The sequence below is a fragment of the Eremothecium sinecaudum genome, chromosome VII (genome assembly GCF_001548555.1).
Source record: "Eremothecium sinecaudum strain ATCC 58844 chromosome VII, complete sequence".
NCBI classification, from domain to species: Eukaryota; Fungi; Ascomycota; class Saccharomycetes; order Saccharomycetales; family Saccharomycetaceae; genus Eremothecium; species Eremothecium sinecaudum.
In genome coordinates, this window is record NC_030898.1 from 747,775 (window position 1) to 760,984 (window position 13,210).

The window sequence follows — 13,210 nt, forward strand, 5'->3', positions numbered from 1 at the left end:
GATAAATAGATGAGAGTTAATGTAATGTCCACGCTATCATGTCTTAAAAACGCCAAAGATAGACCGCCTTCTAGGAGGTGAGGAAGACAGTTCTCGTTTAGAAGTCTTTATAAGCTCTGAGTCCGTGGTAGATTTCTTGCCTGAGGTAGATTGCTTATGGGAACCAGCGTTATCGCTAACGGAAGCATTGGCATTGTTTTGGTTATTATTAATGTACTGATGATTTTGGTGTTTTGAAAATGGGACATTGTATTGTGTAGGAGATGAGGAAGAAGATAGATCAATTTCCTGGAAGTTCAAGTCTAGAGATGGCCGAGTATTGCGAACGCTAGGCAGCACATGCTCTTCATCGTGTTTAGAGGACTGAAGTGTATTCTGAAGTGAAGAGCTTCTATGATGTTGTACTGTAGAGCCAGCTAGCTGTTCATCCTTATGTGACAAGTCTAAAGTTATACTTTCACTTGTCAATACAATGCTCTGGTTATCGGAACCAGTTTCTTCTCGATCATCGTTCCCACTCAGGCTTCCATTTCGTGAGAGGTTAACCTGATTATAAGTCAAATCCAAACCAATATCTGCAGCTTTTTCTGAAGTCGACAGTGTAAGCAATGGCGGTTCACTATCACTTGGCGTTTCTGGAGAGGCATAGCTAGCCGATGCAATATTCTGATTGGCCATTACTGCTGATGGAGGGTCCAAATATCGAGGATCCATATGATATGGGTAAACGGGAAATCCCATATTCTGATTACCATTCATGTTATTATTATGGTAGTAAGATTGGTAGGATGCTTGAGATAAGGTTTTAGGATCCCCTTGCAAATCTAGGAATTGCTGTGCTGAAATGTTAGACATTGGAAGGTTTGGCTGCTGCATAGCCATGTTTATGATTGGAGGAGGTAGGGGAACGGAGCTAACAGGAGGTTTTGGATTTACAGTTGGAAGCTGATGGACCCGAATATCTGGGATTTTATTAGGCAATTGAGACGTCCGATTCCCCCTAAAGAACGGATCTTCCATGGGATTACTGTTAAAAATATCAGCATTAAACTCGTCTTTATCCATTTTTGGGAATGGATTATTACTTTTATATTGCTTCACCGACTTTTGTCCCGAAGCACCTTGATTAGCCATAGGAACTGTCACAGATGTGGTAATATGAGCAGAGTTCCTAGTATTTGTTGGTGCTAATGATTTATCTGATATGTCCGAGTGTGCAGTGATTTGGCCATTATCTCCTTTAGCCATCATATGTAATCTTTCCTTTGTCAGATCAGCTTTTTTTGGTGTGTCAGGATGCACAGGAAAGAAGTTATCCTCTCCAGCAGTGCCATTAGCATTCTTGCGCCCTAAATTTATTTCATATTCATTTGCAGTTTTATTTTTAATTCCGGAAGCCATGCTACTAGGCTGTTGTGGATTACCTTTGTAAATATTTGAAGGTACGGGTTTAGGCAGAGTGCCAACCCGCTGACCGTGTTGCTGTGTGGACGAATATCCTGGTAGACTTGATTGCGGTGGCTGTGGGACAATGTTTGATTGAGTTCCTTGGCCAGGATTGATTGGTTGCCTCGGAGCAATTTCGAAATTTTCAACAAACAAATTAATCAACTTGTTAATGTTGTCACCATAACCCACATTCTGCTGAGTTACCAACATTTCATACTGTAGATGCTGCAGTCTTTCTTGGTATCTGGCGTACTTGTCGAAGTCATAAGGTCCATGTCCATAAATATCTTCTATAGGTACTTCACAATTCAACATAGAACAGATATGAAACATAACCTGATATATGTTAGGGCGCAAATGAGGATTCTCAGCTAACATTACAATCATTAGGTTAATTAACTTGGAAGAGAAGTTATTTTGAGGAATATCATACTTTGAATGTAGTATCGCAAACTGACCTGTTAATTCAAAAGGAGTTGTGTAAAATAGTAATTTGTAAAGGAAAATACCCAAAGCCCAAATATCTGATTTCTCGTTAATTGGAAGACATCTATAAAGATCAATCATCTCTGGTGACCTATACTGAGGTGTCGTATGGATGTATATCTTGTTTGTCAAAACAGCGATCTCTTGATGACTGCTAACAACTGGCAGACACGCTGAAGTGGAACCGAAGTCACAAAGCTTGAAGTTATTATTAGCATCAACGAGTACATTTTCAATCTTTATATCTCTATGAATCAATGGCGCGCGCAAATAGTGCATTTGGGAAAGCCCCATGGCGATATCATGCATGATTTTCAAAACCTCTCCTTCAGTTAATTTCGTAGCTAGGCGCCGGTTCATATAGTCCAACAATGAACCGTTAGGACACAATTCCATCAACAGCAGAACCTCAAATCTTGGTGAGCCATCAGCTTGTCGGGTTGCATTTGAGTCGTAATACTGGACAACATTATTACATCCCTTTAACTTCTTCATCACTTCAACCTCAGTGCGCAATTCATTAAGTCCATTTTCATCACTTACTATCACTCTCTTTAAACACGCTATATCACCTCTGCGTAATACCCTGTCACGTCTATCTAATTCATTGCTGTATTCAATAAATTTAACCTTATAAATATGTGCAAATCCTCCTTCTGCAATATACTCGATCACTTCAACCTTGTGCACACCGACTAATATGGTAGAACCTGACGCCAGTTTCTCAATGACTGGAGGCCCTGTCGCCAGAACTGATGAATTATCAGTCTTCGATGGTTGTTCACTTGAACTTTTACTCATTTGCTCTCAGTTATACTGAAAACCCTTTTTTTATGTTTTGAATCCTTTCAGACAATTACTAGTTGACTGAATAACTTCCGCTACCTGATAACTTAAATAACAATCAAATGTAGTTCAATGCCAGATTAACAGCCTACCGACTAACTATAAATGTAAAATATACTTTTATATTCACCTTGAATATGAGTGTGTTGCAGGTCTTTGTTTTTTTCTCGGGTGGTGCGGTTACTTTACAAATAACTTGAAAGCTTCCTAGATTATTCAGCAGGATGAGTGGGTTTTATATTACTTTACCCTAACGTGAACATGTAACTATATATCTGCTAGAATCTCAGACAGTAAAGTCTTGATTTCACCAAATGTATAATTGATATAGATAGCTTCTTGTCCTGTTTTATCACTTGCCATGTGTGCCATTTTATGTTCAATAAATTCTCGCAGCATAGCCCTTAATGACAGTTCATTTGAGGCTATAAATTGTGAAGCACATGATTGATAAAATGACTTGAACGGCACACCGAACGCGGTTCCCGCACGCCTAGAATCCGTAAGCTTGATTCGTTTTGCCGCTTCCATAGTATCTTTGATTGTCTGAAGTAAGAGCTTGAAAAGTCTTTTTGAATTCACGGTAAGTGATTCCAGGACGTATTTAACTGCGTCAATACCACCAGCCTGTACTTCTGAGTTACGAAGGTTAACACGATTTTGAAAGGTCGTTTCAATAGAATAGTTGTCGTAATTGGTAATATCATGGAAGACAAAATTGTAAGTTTGGGAACGAAGGCTATCCCAAAGCAAAGGAGCATTAATATTGTCTATCGATGCGATAATTGCAATTTGGCGAATTCTTGCGAGAGAGCTCAACATGAGTTGAAACGCATCTTTTCTCAGCATAGGGCCATCTAGGTTATGAACCAGTACTATTAATCGAACCTCTGGGGATTCGTGGGCCCAGTAGTTGATCATTTTTTGGATTTGTAAGTGAACATGGTTATTCCAGTATTTCGTTTCTGAGCGACTAAGTTCCTCTGGAAGCATGATATCAGCTATGCTTTGGAAGCAATCTCTGTATCCACATGTAGGATTGTAGCCATTTATTACTACCACAGGAACCCCCATGACATCAGCATCGGGGTCATAGTTCAGGTTTTCATCATATTGAAGACTTAATTTGGGAGATAAATATTCCACAACAAACTCGTCGAGGAATTGCCTTTTCGAACCGATCCCATAGAACAACAAGGTGAAGCCTTGAAGCACTTCAAACCAGTATTGCGGAAATAGTTTACGTTGTAGGGACTTTAACGCCAACCGGGGCGTGTTATGTAAGTACGGGTTCAAAGCGCTACTTAGCAATGAGAATTCCTCCTTGGAAGTTGCCTGCGCCATCACCATTGAGCTTCGCGACTTTTTATGTGCCCTTAAAGGTTTCTTTTGATCTATGTAACCTTCAAAGCCATCAAAGAAATAGGTCAGATTCCTGTCATCAGGCAGTTTGTAGTTGTTTGGAACCGGAGTAGGGACAAAATCACGATCCAGCTTTATGCTTCGGTGACTTTGCGGCAATACCATATCGGAATGCTTCGAATTAGTAGGAGATTTAGTAGGAGAGTTAAAAGTTAATTGACATCGTGGAGATTTAAACGGAGTTGTTACTGCTGTAGCAAAGCTTTCTATGTTACAGTCATCTCCGGCATCCGTATCATCAGTGCCACTACGTCTAGCTTGTACCTGCTTTATGGGAGAAGTAGACTCTATAATTCTTAATTTCCTCCTAGGTGATATCGGTGGATCTACAGGAGTGTGGTTTTTGCTTGAATTTTTATCATTATCATCATATTTGTCATTATTACTATTAATGTCGGGAATCTCACAACCACCATTTAGCTTAGCTTGCTTACGAGGTCTTCCTCTTTTCTTAGGTGAAATTGAAACATCAGGCTCTTGTACACCTAAAACTATAACCTCTTTAGAGTCCTTTGTTATTCGTCTTGGGGATGAACGTCCCTGACGCATTGTTGCAGTGGGTTTGCATGCTAATCGCTGTACTGTATTCAAGGGAGTTTCAATTGGCTGTTGTGGTTCACAATCTTTTGGGCTTACAAGTATACCAGAATGTCCCACAATACCTGACTCGAGATTTTCATCATCCATTTTTCATATAAATATCCTTAAATAAAGATGCTCTCAGTACGATAAATTTTTGGTGATGATTTTTCATTAGTAGTGCCAAAAAATTTCACTACTAAACATAAATTCTCATCTCAACCGATAAGGCCCAGTTTAGGAATACTTACAAATCATTTGCGTATATGCTCTCTTTCTGCCCATATTGTAATAATATGCTGCCTGTCAGCAAGGCAGACTCTGGTATATATAAGATGAGCTGTCCATCTTGTCCGTATGACTTTCCTATTGAAGGCATCGAAATCTATGACAGACAAGATTTACAGCGTAAAGAAGTTGATGATGTATTAGGGGGGGAAGGAGCATGGGATAACGTTGACCAGACAGCGATACAGTGTCCTAATTATGATTCATGTGGAGGTGAAAAAGCCTATTTTTTTCAACTGCAGATTCGGTCTGCGGACGAGCCGATGACCACTTTCTACAAATGCGTAAGTTGTGGTAATAAATGGAGAGAAAACTAAGACAGTGAAAGTACTATATTGTCAAATTACAATGAAAATGTAAATATAGGATCTAAAATAAATAATGCCTTAAATGATAAACATGAACTCTATTAACATTTTTTGGGTGGCTCTTACAACCAATCACGGGGATTTTTCAAAATCTTGACAAGTGCTTCTTCTTTGGACCCTGCAGGAGGATGATGATCATACAACCATTTTGCGTTTATAGGCAATGAAACTAAAATGGATTCGATACGGGAACCAGGCGTACGTAGGCCAAATTGGGTGCCACGATCCAAAACAAGGTTGAATTCCACATATCTACCACGTCTAATCTGCTGCCATTCCTTCTCTTCGGCAGTATATGGCATATCCTTCCTACGAACAAGGATTGGTAGGTAAGAGGGCAGGTACGCGTCTAGACAATGCTCACACATTGCTAGAAGGTCCGAAGGGTCACGCTCATCTAAGTCGTCAAAAAAGATACCTCCAACACCTCTGTTCTCGCCACGGTGTTTAATCCAGAAGTATTCATCGCACCATTTTTTGAACTTTGGATAATAGCTCGTATCGTGCTTATCAAGAGCTTCCTTATGCATACTGTGGAACAATTTAACATCTTCTTCATATAGATATGAAGGAGTTAAATCTGCTCCACCACCAAACCACCAAACGGCAGGGGTTCCATCGTCCTTCCAGGTTTCAAAGTAACGGTAATTTAAATGTGTAGTTGGAGCATGGGGATTATGAGGATGGACAACTAAAGAAATTCCACAAGCAAAAAATTGCAATCCCTCAGTAGGCTTCCCTGTAATAGGGTCAAGCGGAATCTCAAGCTTCTTATGCTCGGACTTCATCGAAAGAATAGCAGCGGGAGAAAGGGCCCCATAGACAACGGAAATATTAACGCCCGCTTTCTCGAATGTTGAACCGTTCTGCAGAACACATGATTTACCACCACCACCATCATTCTCACGTTCCCACGTATCTTCCCTAAATCTTGCGGTTTCTTCCAAGGATTCCAGTCCAGATGTAATTTCACGTTGTTTCCGCCTAATTAGTGCCTCCATCCGGGCGCGCATACTGCTTGAAGGGTCCCCTGCTGCCATTATATCTTTATCTTGTTATCTCCGGTAGTAGGTAATGATGTGGAGATTTTATTTTATTAATAACTACAATGTATATATATATATATATAAATATAAGTATATAAATATAAATATATGTAATATTTAACAACGCTACTACCGTTGCCTGAAATTCGTATGCAGACTTCAGAAATGAATTAGTAACATACTACAAGCCCATACAGCTTGTTCGCTGTGTACAAAACTTGTCACCTTATTTTGTTCTAATCTCGTAAATCGTAATAAAATTTTTTATTCCGTTAAAAACAGAAGTGCTTAAACAGCCGGCTCCTCACGCACCCCGCGTGGTGCACCCTTTTAGTAATCTAACCTTTTTTATTTACTGTTTCCACACATGTGTAGACTACAGGCCCGCAGGCCCGCGACCAAAAAGTTCGTCCACACAATGTATGTAAACTGCGGGGTTTGCCGTGCTTTGCTCCGCATTTAGCGGTTCGTTTTCGAGGGACAAGCAGGGACCCTGCGTATCGCTGGTCGGACAAGATCAAGAAGGCACAGTGCAACATATCTACAGCAATCGACGATGTATATAAAGGTTCGCTGACGTGACATAAAAACAGCCAGGGACCAAGCTTTAGGCGTACGTATAAGTATTAACGTACGAGCACTCAAGCGCATCAACAAGTCAAGCATGGACAGTGTACGACTAGCTACAATAACAGAACCGAATCGAGCTGCTTCTCTTCATCCAACTGTTGCTTTTTCAGAAAGAACCGTGCAAAAACGCCAAGTTCTTCTTCCCCCACTCCCAAATGTGCACCAGTCTTCACACTACCTAGAATCTTATCTAAAAAAGGCTTTGGATCGCGGGGCTTTTGATCCCTTAGGTGCTAAACGCATGACCGGACAACAAAATGTGTCGCGCCTGTTAAATAACGTTATGCTGCCTCAACCTCCGGTTACGGCTTTTACACCCTTGCCTGACTCTCGGCCTCCACAGAAAGAGTTGCACATACCAACGGAGTTAACAGAACAACAGCGACATTGCCTGCAGCAGCAGCCACAGCCGCTGGAGAAACGGCGTAAGCATCACTGCCGCACATGCGGTAGGGGCTTTACTACGTCGGGTCACCTTGCACGTCACAACCGAATTCACACAGGAGAGAAGAACCATACCTGTCATTTTCCAGGGTGCGGCCAGCGGTTTAGCCGACATGACAATTGTCTCCAGCACTATCGCACGCATTTGAAGAAGAATGCCGGTGGTGTTACCGGATTAAAATAAACAGTACACCACACTAAATTTTGTTGTCTATCGTACCCTAATTGAGCAAAGGCTGAGACGCGAACTATGGGGTAAAGCGATTTTTTAGCCAGGCCGTCATCCGTGGATGGTATAAATACAGCCTTTTGCCCGAATTCTGTTGTTCATTTCTAACAGCGTTTTTGTTGTAACATACTACAAAATACCTGGTCCGCAAGCACTATTCACGCTCCCTCCTTGGTTTCAGCAGAAGCCTGTTGTTGCAGGTGAAGTGCTTGTAGGTTTATTATAGGAATAGTAAGACGTGGAGTAGAAGGGCACAGCAGTGTTTGTATGATGAAAACCTTTATATTAACAACTTGAATTTCTTCATCCGATTTATAAAGGAGGAATAACTTTGACAGCTTTTTAACCCTGATTCAAACCTGTAATGAACCCTAACTCGAGCGCTATCCAATTTTTTCCTGTAAAGTAAATTTTTTTTAGCTTTGAGCAACCTCCTTCACCGAATTTAATTAGTTGTTAGTTAGCTTTTACTAGACATCTTGTTGTTATCTTGTAAACGAACTCCTGCTTTGCTTGGCACTAACATTCATATGGAATCACAGACTTCTCCCACTATATGCGACCAGTGTTTTAGTCCTGACGGCAATGGTTCGAAAGTGCGCATGACTAGAGTGCCGCAGGGTGCGGCTTGTAAACTATGCTCTCTGCCCTTTACACTCTACCATTTCAAAATAGGCAGCAACTCACGTCCTACCAAAGCGCTTATTTGTTCAAAATGTGCAACAGAGCGTAATATTTGTCAATGTTGTATGCTGGATTTGTCCTGGAAGCTGCCTATTAATCTTCGAGACCAAATTTTATCTATTTTACAGGGTACAGATGAAACAACGTCTACAGAGGTATCACACAAACTGGCGAGTCGTTTTCTCGCATTAAACACTGGTATTGACGAAGTTGTTTTAACCGGCGATGAAGTCAGGCTGAAAGCCTTAATGGTTAAAGTCCGCGATGCACTTAACAGCGATGCATCCAAGGCTCTACCGGGTGGTTCTGAAGAGGACAAAGCTGCACAATCTGTCCAAAAGAACATGGTTGTTTCCTCGTTGTTTTTGACGACTGGACTGGAGGGTGATAACACAAGATCATTCTTTTTGTACGGAATAGAACCTAATTTGCCAGAATGGGAGATTGTTGATGTAATTTCAAAGCTAGTTCGCACAAAAGAATGGCAAGATCGTAGCACTGTTGCTGTTGTTGTGCGCCATGAAGCAAGGTGTGCTGGGATCCGCTTTAAGAGCGAGGAATTGGCCAAACTATTTGTTTTGAATATCGACAAAATCTATGTGCAATTAGTTGACACAGGTAAACCTCTGCGAAAAGGTGTTTTACATATACGAAATTTCAATATCCATGTTGTAGATTGGCCTAGTTTCAATGTTGCAGTACTAGGATCTCAACGTAAACAGTGGCTAGAGATTTCAGAGCTGGCAAAATCCGCTATTCGTGCCGATGTTGAGGCAAGTTGTAGTAAAACTCACAAGGCAACTAGTGGCAAAGTAGCAAAGCAAATGAAAAAACGCAACAACTCAACTTATAAGAAAGGCAAATTAAAAAAACGAGCCTCTTCCTTAGAGCTCTAATAAGTTTTTGTCTTTTTCTCTTCTCGTCTACACTGACGCGAGCGCGTCAAATTCGAATGTCGTGCTTAGGAGATAGGAATATCTATATACTCTTTAGAGCTACCTACTATTGACACAAATTTGTATTTTTTATATATGTTATATATATTATATATATTCAAGAATAATAATACCATTGCTCGGTGACATAGGCGATGACAGATATATATATATATATAACACATGAAATTTGCTATTATTAAAGACATGAAACTAGAGTCTACATGGAAGGCTTTTGTAACGCTGTTCCACAAGCTATTTGATATTATTGTTCGTTACCAAACAATATATACATTTTCAAATAAAGATACTTTAAATTCTCCCAAAATGATTTATTCAGTCCTCCCTTCATCGCCAATAATTCCATTCCCAGACCCGATATTTATAACGCGAGGCACAGTTGGTCTAGTAAATGAGACATTTTATGTTGTATTCTTATCATTTCTTATGGGAACGTTGATGACACTAGTGAATTATCTGCAGAGGACTGGAATTTTACTCAACAACCAACGGATACGATTGGAAGATGCATATTGCAATGAGCTTGTAACTTTCCATAACTTGGATCAGGTTGGAGACGACGCTTGTAGCGATACATTCACTGACAGTGACAGTGACAGCGACAGCGACAGCGAGTATCAAGGTTCTGCATCTGGAGACCAGGACTCCGACCTAGAATCAGTATTGTCATATTACGATAAAACCAATGACTTTGTTTTCGTACCGCACATGGTAGGTTCATCAATGTTTAATGGCCATACAATGTCTTTTGGCGAAGGGTCTGCATTTGATCTTCGTAATCTTTCAGTTAGGTACAGCTCCATTAGATCATTGGGGTTAAATACCACTGCATCCAATAACCAAACTACAAAAGCAAGTGAAATATTAATTTGGTAACTGTTGTTACGGTTCTTCGAACTCATAAGTAAGCTTCAAGCAAATATGAACTTTTTACGAGCCTTACAATTATTGTAGATAAGCCAAACGAAATAATTCTAAGATGTTCATCTTTAAAAAAATCCACTGATTGAGCAACTAAAATATAAGTTTTCAAGGACCTTACATTTTGAAATTTTATTGATGGACTTCCGGGAGGTAGTAGGTTGGCTACTTTTTAAACAAAAAAGTAACCTTCCTGTTATCTCAATGTTTTTATACAATATATAGAGCAGATGGGGCATATTTTCAATCCAAACGGAGAAATTGCCACCTATCACTAATAGGATATGTATAGTTATGAACGTATGTGAAACTTCGTTGAATTTTGCTAGCACCTGATTGTATCTAAATACTAACAGTAGTTCTGCCAACAGAAGAACATGATATAAGGACGGGACTTCGTTCACAGTTGAACAGGATGTTCAACAGTGTTAATGACGAGGAAAATTCTGCTTTAATACAGGTATTGACTCAACTTATACCGGAAGAGTTACAAGAGCAGTGGCTGGAGTGGCTTAATGATAGTGGAAAACGTGGAGTTCCCGAGGGGTACGTTGATACTTTACCAAGGGTCCCAAAACAAAAAATTAAGGCAGATGACGCTTGTGCGATATGCTGCTGTGTCTATTTAGACGATGATTATCCTTTAATAATAAAACTGCCTCATTGCGGTCACATGTTTGATCTTCAGTGCATTTCAGTTTGGCTCTCCAAGAGCACAACATGTCCAATGTGTCGAAATGACGTTTTGTCGCACAAGGAAAAGATCGACACTTCGCAAGCAGAGCTGGAAGAAGATTGGGGAATGTTTGGGTAATATCTTAAAAATCTATATATCGTTCTTTATCTATGTTATTTACAAGTGTTTTTTAAATTCTGGGTCTGACAAAAGCTCAACAACTTTAGCGCCCACTACCTCGTCCAAAGTTTGCGCATCTTCAGTTGATGGAAGCTTTATGTCTTTAGGCAACTCTTCTAACTCAATACCTTCACGCTGAAAGATGTTACATTTTAAACCAACACCAGGTATACTGTGCTTGGTAATATAACTTAACCAAATTTCTACAACTTCTGGATTAGTGTCCCAGACACGTATTAATCTCTTGTGCGTATGTCTTTCGAAGTTTTCCTTCGTCTTTGCTTGCGCAAAAGGCGATTTTATGACTGTCCAACGTTCCCTTCTTGTGGGCATTGGCTTTGGACCAGTCATCGGCATGCCCAAGTAATATCCCACTCTAATTATGAAGTCTGCAAAGAAGTCCATACTTTCGGTAGTATAAGAACGCAATTGCAGGTCTGCTACAAGATCACCATACTTGACTGGATGTTTTAAAGGTTTATGATAAACAGCCTCAACTGATCTGGGTAATTGCTTATCTTCAATAGCGTTTAATTTTTGTATTGGAGTTGGAGTTGGTTTCAGATTTGGCACAGACCTAGCTTGCACAGCTGTTGCAGCTAGAGTAGACTGAAACCTCCCTATTAACCTAAAAGGTAATCTCGAGATCATTCCGGAATTTGAGGATATGCTATTAGTTTGGGCAAATACTAACTTCGTAGAAAAGTTGAATAATGTTAAGAGTGGGAAAATTTTTCGTCACTCTTAAGAAAAATACATCTATGATTAAACATACATAGTATTCAAACGAAGTGTAAAAAGCGGTCCTTCAGCGATTGGTGGATTATATATGCCTACTTTTCAATATATTGTAGTTATATAACCGTAAATGGTAACTCTCAAGTCATGTGTAGCTTTAGGTGTACTACTGTAGAAATGTCGTACTACATTTTAAAAAAAGACCAACTTACGAACATAACTTTAAAAACAAGTCCTTGTACGACTAGTATAATATTTAGCACTTCCAAACATGGGAAAGAGTAGTAAGGATAAGCGTGATTTATATTATCGTAAGGCTAAAGAACAAGGGTACCGTGCTCGTTCTGCGTTCAAATTACTACAGCTCAACGATGAGTTCCATATTTTAGATAATGTTCAGAGAGTTGTTGATTTATGTGCTGCCCCTGGTTCTTGGTCACAGGTGCTTTCAAGAAAACTTTTTCCAGATGGTAAGAATGTTGAAGGAAAGAAGATTGTTGCTGTAGATCTTCAGCCGATGTCCCCTATCGATCATGTAACAACATTACAAGCAGACATCACGCATCCTAGAACTTTGAACAAGATCATGGAACTTTTCGAGGGAGAGAAAGCGGATTTAGTCTGTAGTGATGGTGCACCGGATGTTACTGGATTACATGAATTAGATGAATATGTGCAACAGCAGTTAATATTAAGTGCTTTACAATTAACGACATGTCTTCTTAGAAAAGACGGCTGTTTCATTGCTAAGATTTTCCGTGGAAGAGATATAGATATGTTATATTCACAGCTTGGCTACCTGTTTAAAACAGTGATTTGCGCTAAACCTAGGTCTTCACGTGGGACATCTTTAGAAAGCTTTATTGTGTGCCAAAATTATAGCCCGCCTGAAGGATGGATCCCAAATCTTGATCCTAACGCATCAGTAGAGGAATTTTTCGAAGGTTGTTCAATTGGTAGATTGAGTTTAAAAGATAAACTTACAGATTTTCATGAGGAGCGGCGTGACATTGCTGAATTTATTTCTTGTGGAGGATTGGATTCTTTTGATAGCGATGCAACTTACCCTATTGATGCACATGAAGCAACACCATTAGAGCCAGTGCAAATGCCTACAAATCCTCCATACAAGCGTGCCTTAGAATTAAAACGCTCTTTGCATGGTAAAGTTGAAGTATCAGGAAACACAGCAAATTGAATGGGTACTCATTTGGCACTTAATGCATCATATTTTTTAGATTATTCGTAGCGGAATCAAAATTATTCTC

The 13,210-nt window shown here is 39.8% G+C and overlaps 10 protein-coding genes and 1 non-coding gene across 11 annotated transcripts; 7 read left to right on the plus strand and 4 right to left on the minus strand.

Moving 5' to 3' along the window:
• Positions 1–36: 36 nt before the first annotated feature.
• AKL1 (serine/threonine protein kinase AKL1) lies at positions 37–2,736 on the minus strand (the record flags this gene model as incomplete). The annotated part of the gene is made up of 1 exon (XM_018133872.1): positions 37–2,736. The coding sequence occupies one exon, from the start codon at positions 2,734–2,736 to the stop codon at positions 37–39; it is 2,700 nt and encodes an 899-aa protein (XP_017989361.1).
• Positions 2,737–3,048: 312 nt separating this feature from the next.
• On the minus strand, positions 3,049–4,890 carry ORC2 (origin recognition complex subunit 2; the record flags this gene model as incomplete). Its single annotated transcript, XM_018133873.1, has 1 exon — positions 3,049–4,890. The coding sequence occupies one exon, from the start codon at positions 4,888–4,890 to the stop codon at positions 3,049–3,051; it is 1,842 nt and encodes a 613-aa protein (XP_017989362.1).
• Positions 4,891–5,048: 158 nt separating this feature from the next.
• RPC11 (DNA-directed RNA polymerase III core subunit RPC11) lies at positions 5,049–5,387 on the plus strand (the record flags this gene model as incomplete). Its single annotated transcript, XM_018133874.1, has 1 exon — positions 5,049–5,387. One exon carries the CDS (start codon positions 5,049–5,051, stop codon positions 5,385–5,387), a length of 339 nt encoding a protein of 112 aa, XP_017989363.1.
• Positions 5,388–5,500: 113 nt separating this feature from the next.
• Positions 5,501–6,478, minus strand: HEM13 (coproporphyrinogen oxidase; the record flags this gene model as incomplete). The annotated part of the gene is made up of 1 exon (XM_018133875.1): positions 5,501–6,478. The coding sequence occupies one exon, from the start codon at positions 6,476–6,478 to the stop codon at positions 5,501–5,503; it is 978 nt and encodes a 325-aa protein (XP_017989364.1).
• A 670-nt stretch (positions 6,479–7,148) lies between these two features.
• NRG1 (transcriptional regulator NRG1) lies at positions 7,149–7,742 on the plus strand (the record flags this gene model as incomplete). Its single annotated transcript, XM_018133876.1, has 1 exon — positions 7,149–7,742. The coding sequence occupies one exon, from the start codon at positions 7,149–7,151 to the stop codon at positions 7,740–7,742; it is 594 nt and encodes a 197-aa protein (XP_017989365.1).
• A 313-nt stretch (positions 7,743–8,055) lies between these two features.
• On the plus strand, positions 8,056–8,100 carry AW171_hschr74404. Its single transcript, XR_001930128.1, has one exon. It is a non-coding gene; the product is annotated as an HGRSNR47 (small nuclear RNA).
• Positions 8,101–8,317: 217 nt separating this feature from the next.
• Positions 8,318–9,367, plus strand: ECM2 (Pre-mRNA-splicing factor ECM2; the record flags this gene model as incomplete). Its single annotated transcript, XM_018133877.1, has 1 exon — positions 8,318–9,367. One exon carries the CDS (start codon positions 8,318–8,320, stop codon positions 9,365–9,367), a length of 1,050 nt encoding a protein of 349 aa, XP_017989366.1.
• Positions 9,368–9,589: 222 nt separating this feature from the next.
• Positions 9,590–10,303, plus strand: AW171_hschr74406 (HGR032Wp; the record flags this gene model as incomplete). Its single annotated transcript, XM_018133878.1, has 1 exon — positions 9,590–10,303. The coding sequence occupies one exon, from the start codon at positions 9,590–9,592 to the stop codon at positions 10,301–10,303; it is 714 nt and encodes a 237-aa protein (XP_017989367.1).
• Positions 10,304–10,763: 460 nt separating this feature from the next.
• Positions 10,764–11,162, plus strand: AW171_hschr74407 (uncharacterized protein; the record flags this gene model as incomplete). The annotated part of the gene is made up of 1 exon (XM_018133879.1): positions 10,764–11,162. The coding sequence occupies one exon, from the start codon at positions 10,764–10,766 to the stop codon at positions 11,160–11,162; it is 399 nt and encodes a 132-aa protein (XP_017989368.1).
• A 39-nt stretch (positions 11,163–11,201) lies between these two features.
• RSM10 (mitochondrial 37S ribosomal protein uS10m) lies at positions 11,202–11,855 on the minus strand (the record flags this gene model as incomplete). The annotated part of the gene is made up of 1 exon (XM_018133880.1): positions 11,202–11,855. The coding sequence occupies one exon, from the start codon at positions 11,853–11,855 to the stop codon at positions 11,202–11,204; it is 654 nt and encodes a 217-aa protein (XP_017989369.1).
• Positions 11,856–12,213: 358 nt separating this feature from the next.
• On the plus strand, positions 12,214–13,140 carry TRM7 (tRNA methyltransferase TRM7; the record flags this gene model as incomplete). Its single annotated transcript, XM_018133881.1, has 1 exon — positions 12,214–13,140. One exon carries the CDS (start codon positions 12,214–12,216, stop codon positions 13,138–13,140), a length of 927 nt encoding a protein of 308 aa, XP_017989370.1.
• Between the last annotated feature and the right edge of the window lie 70 nt (positions 13,141–13,210).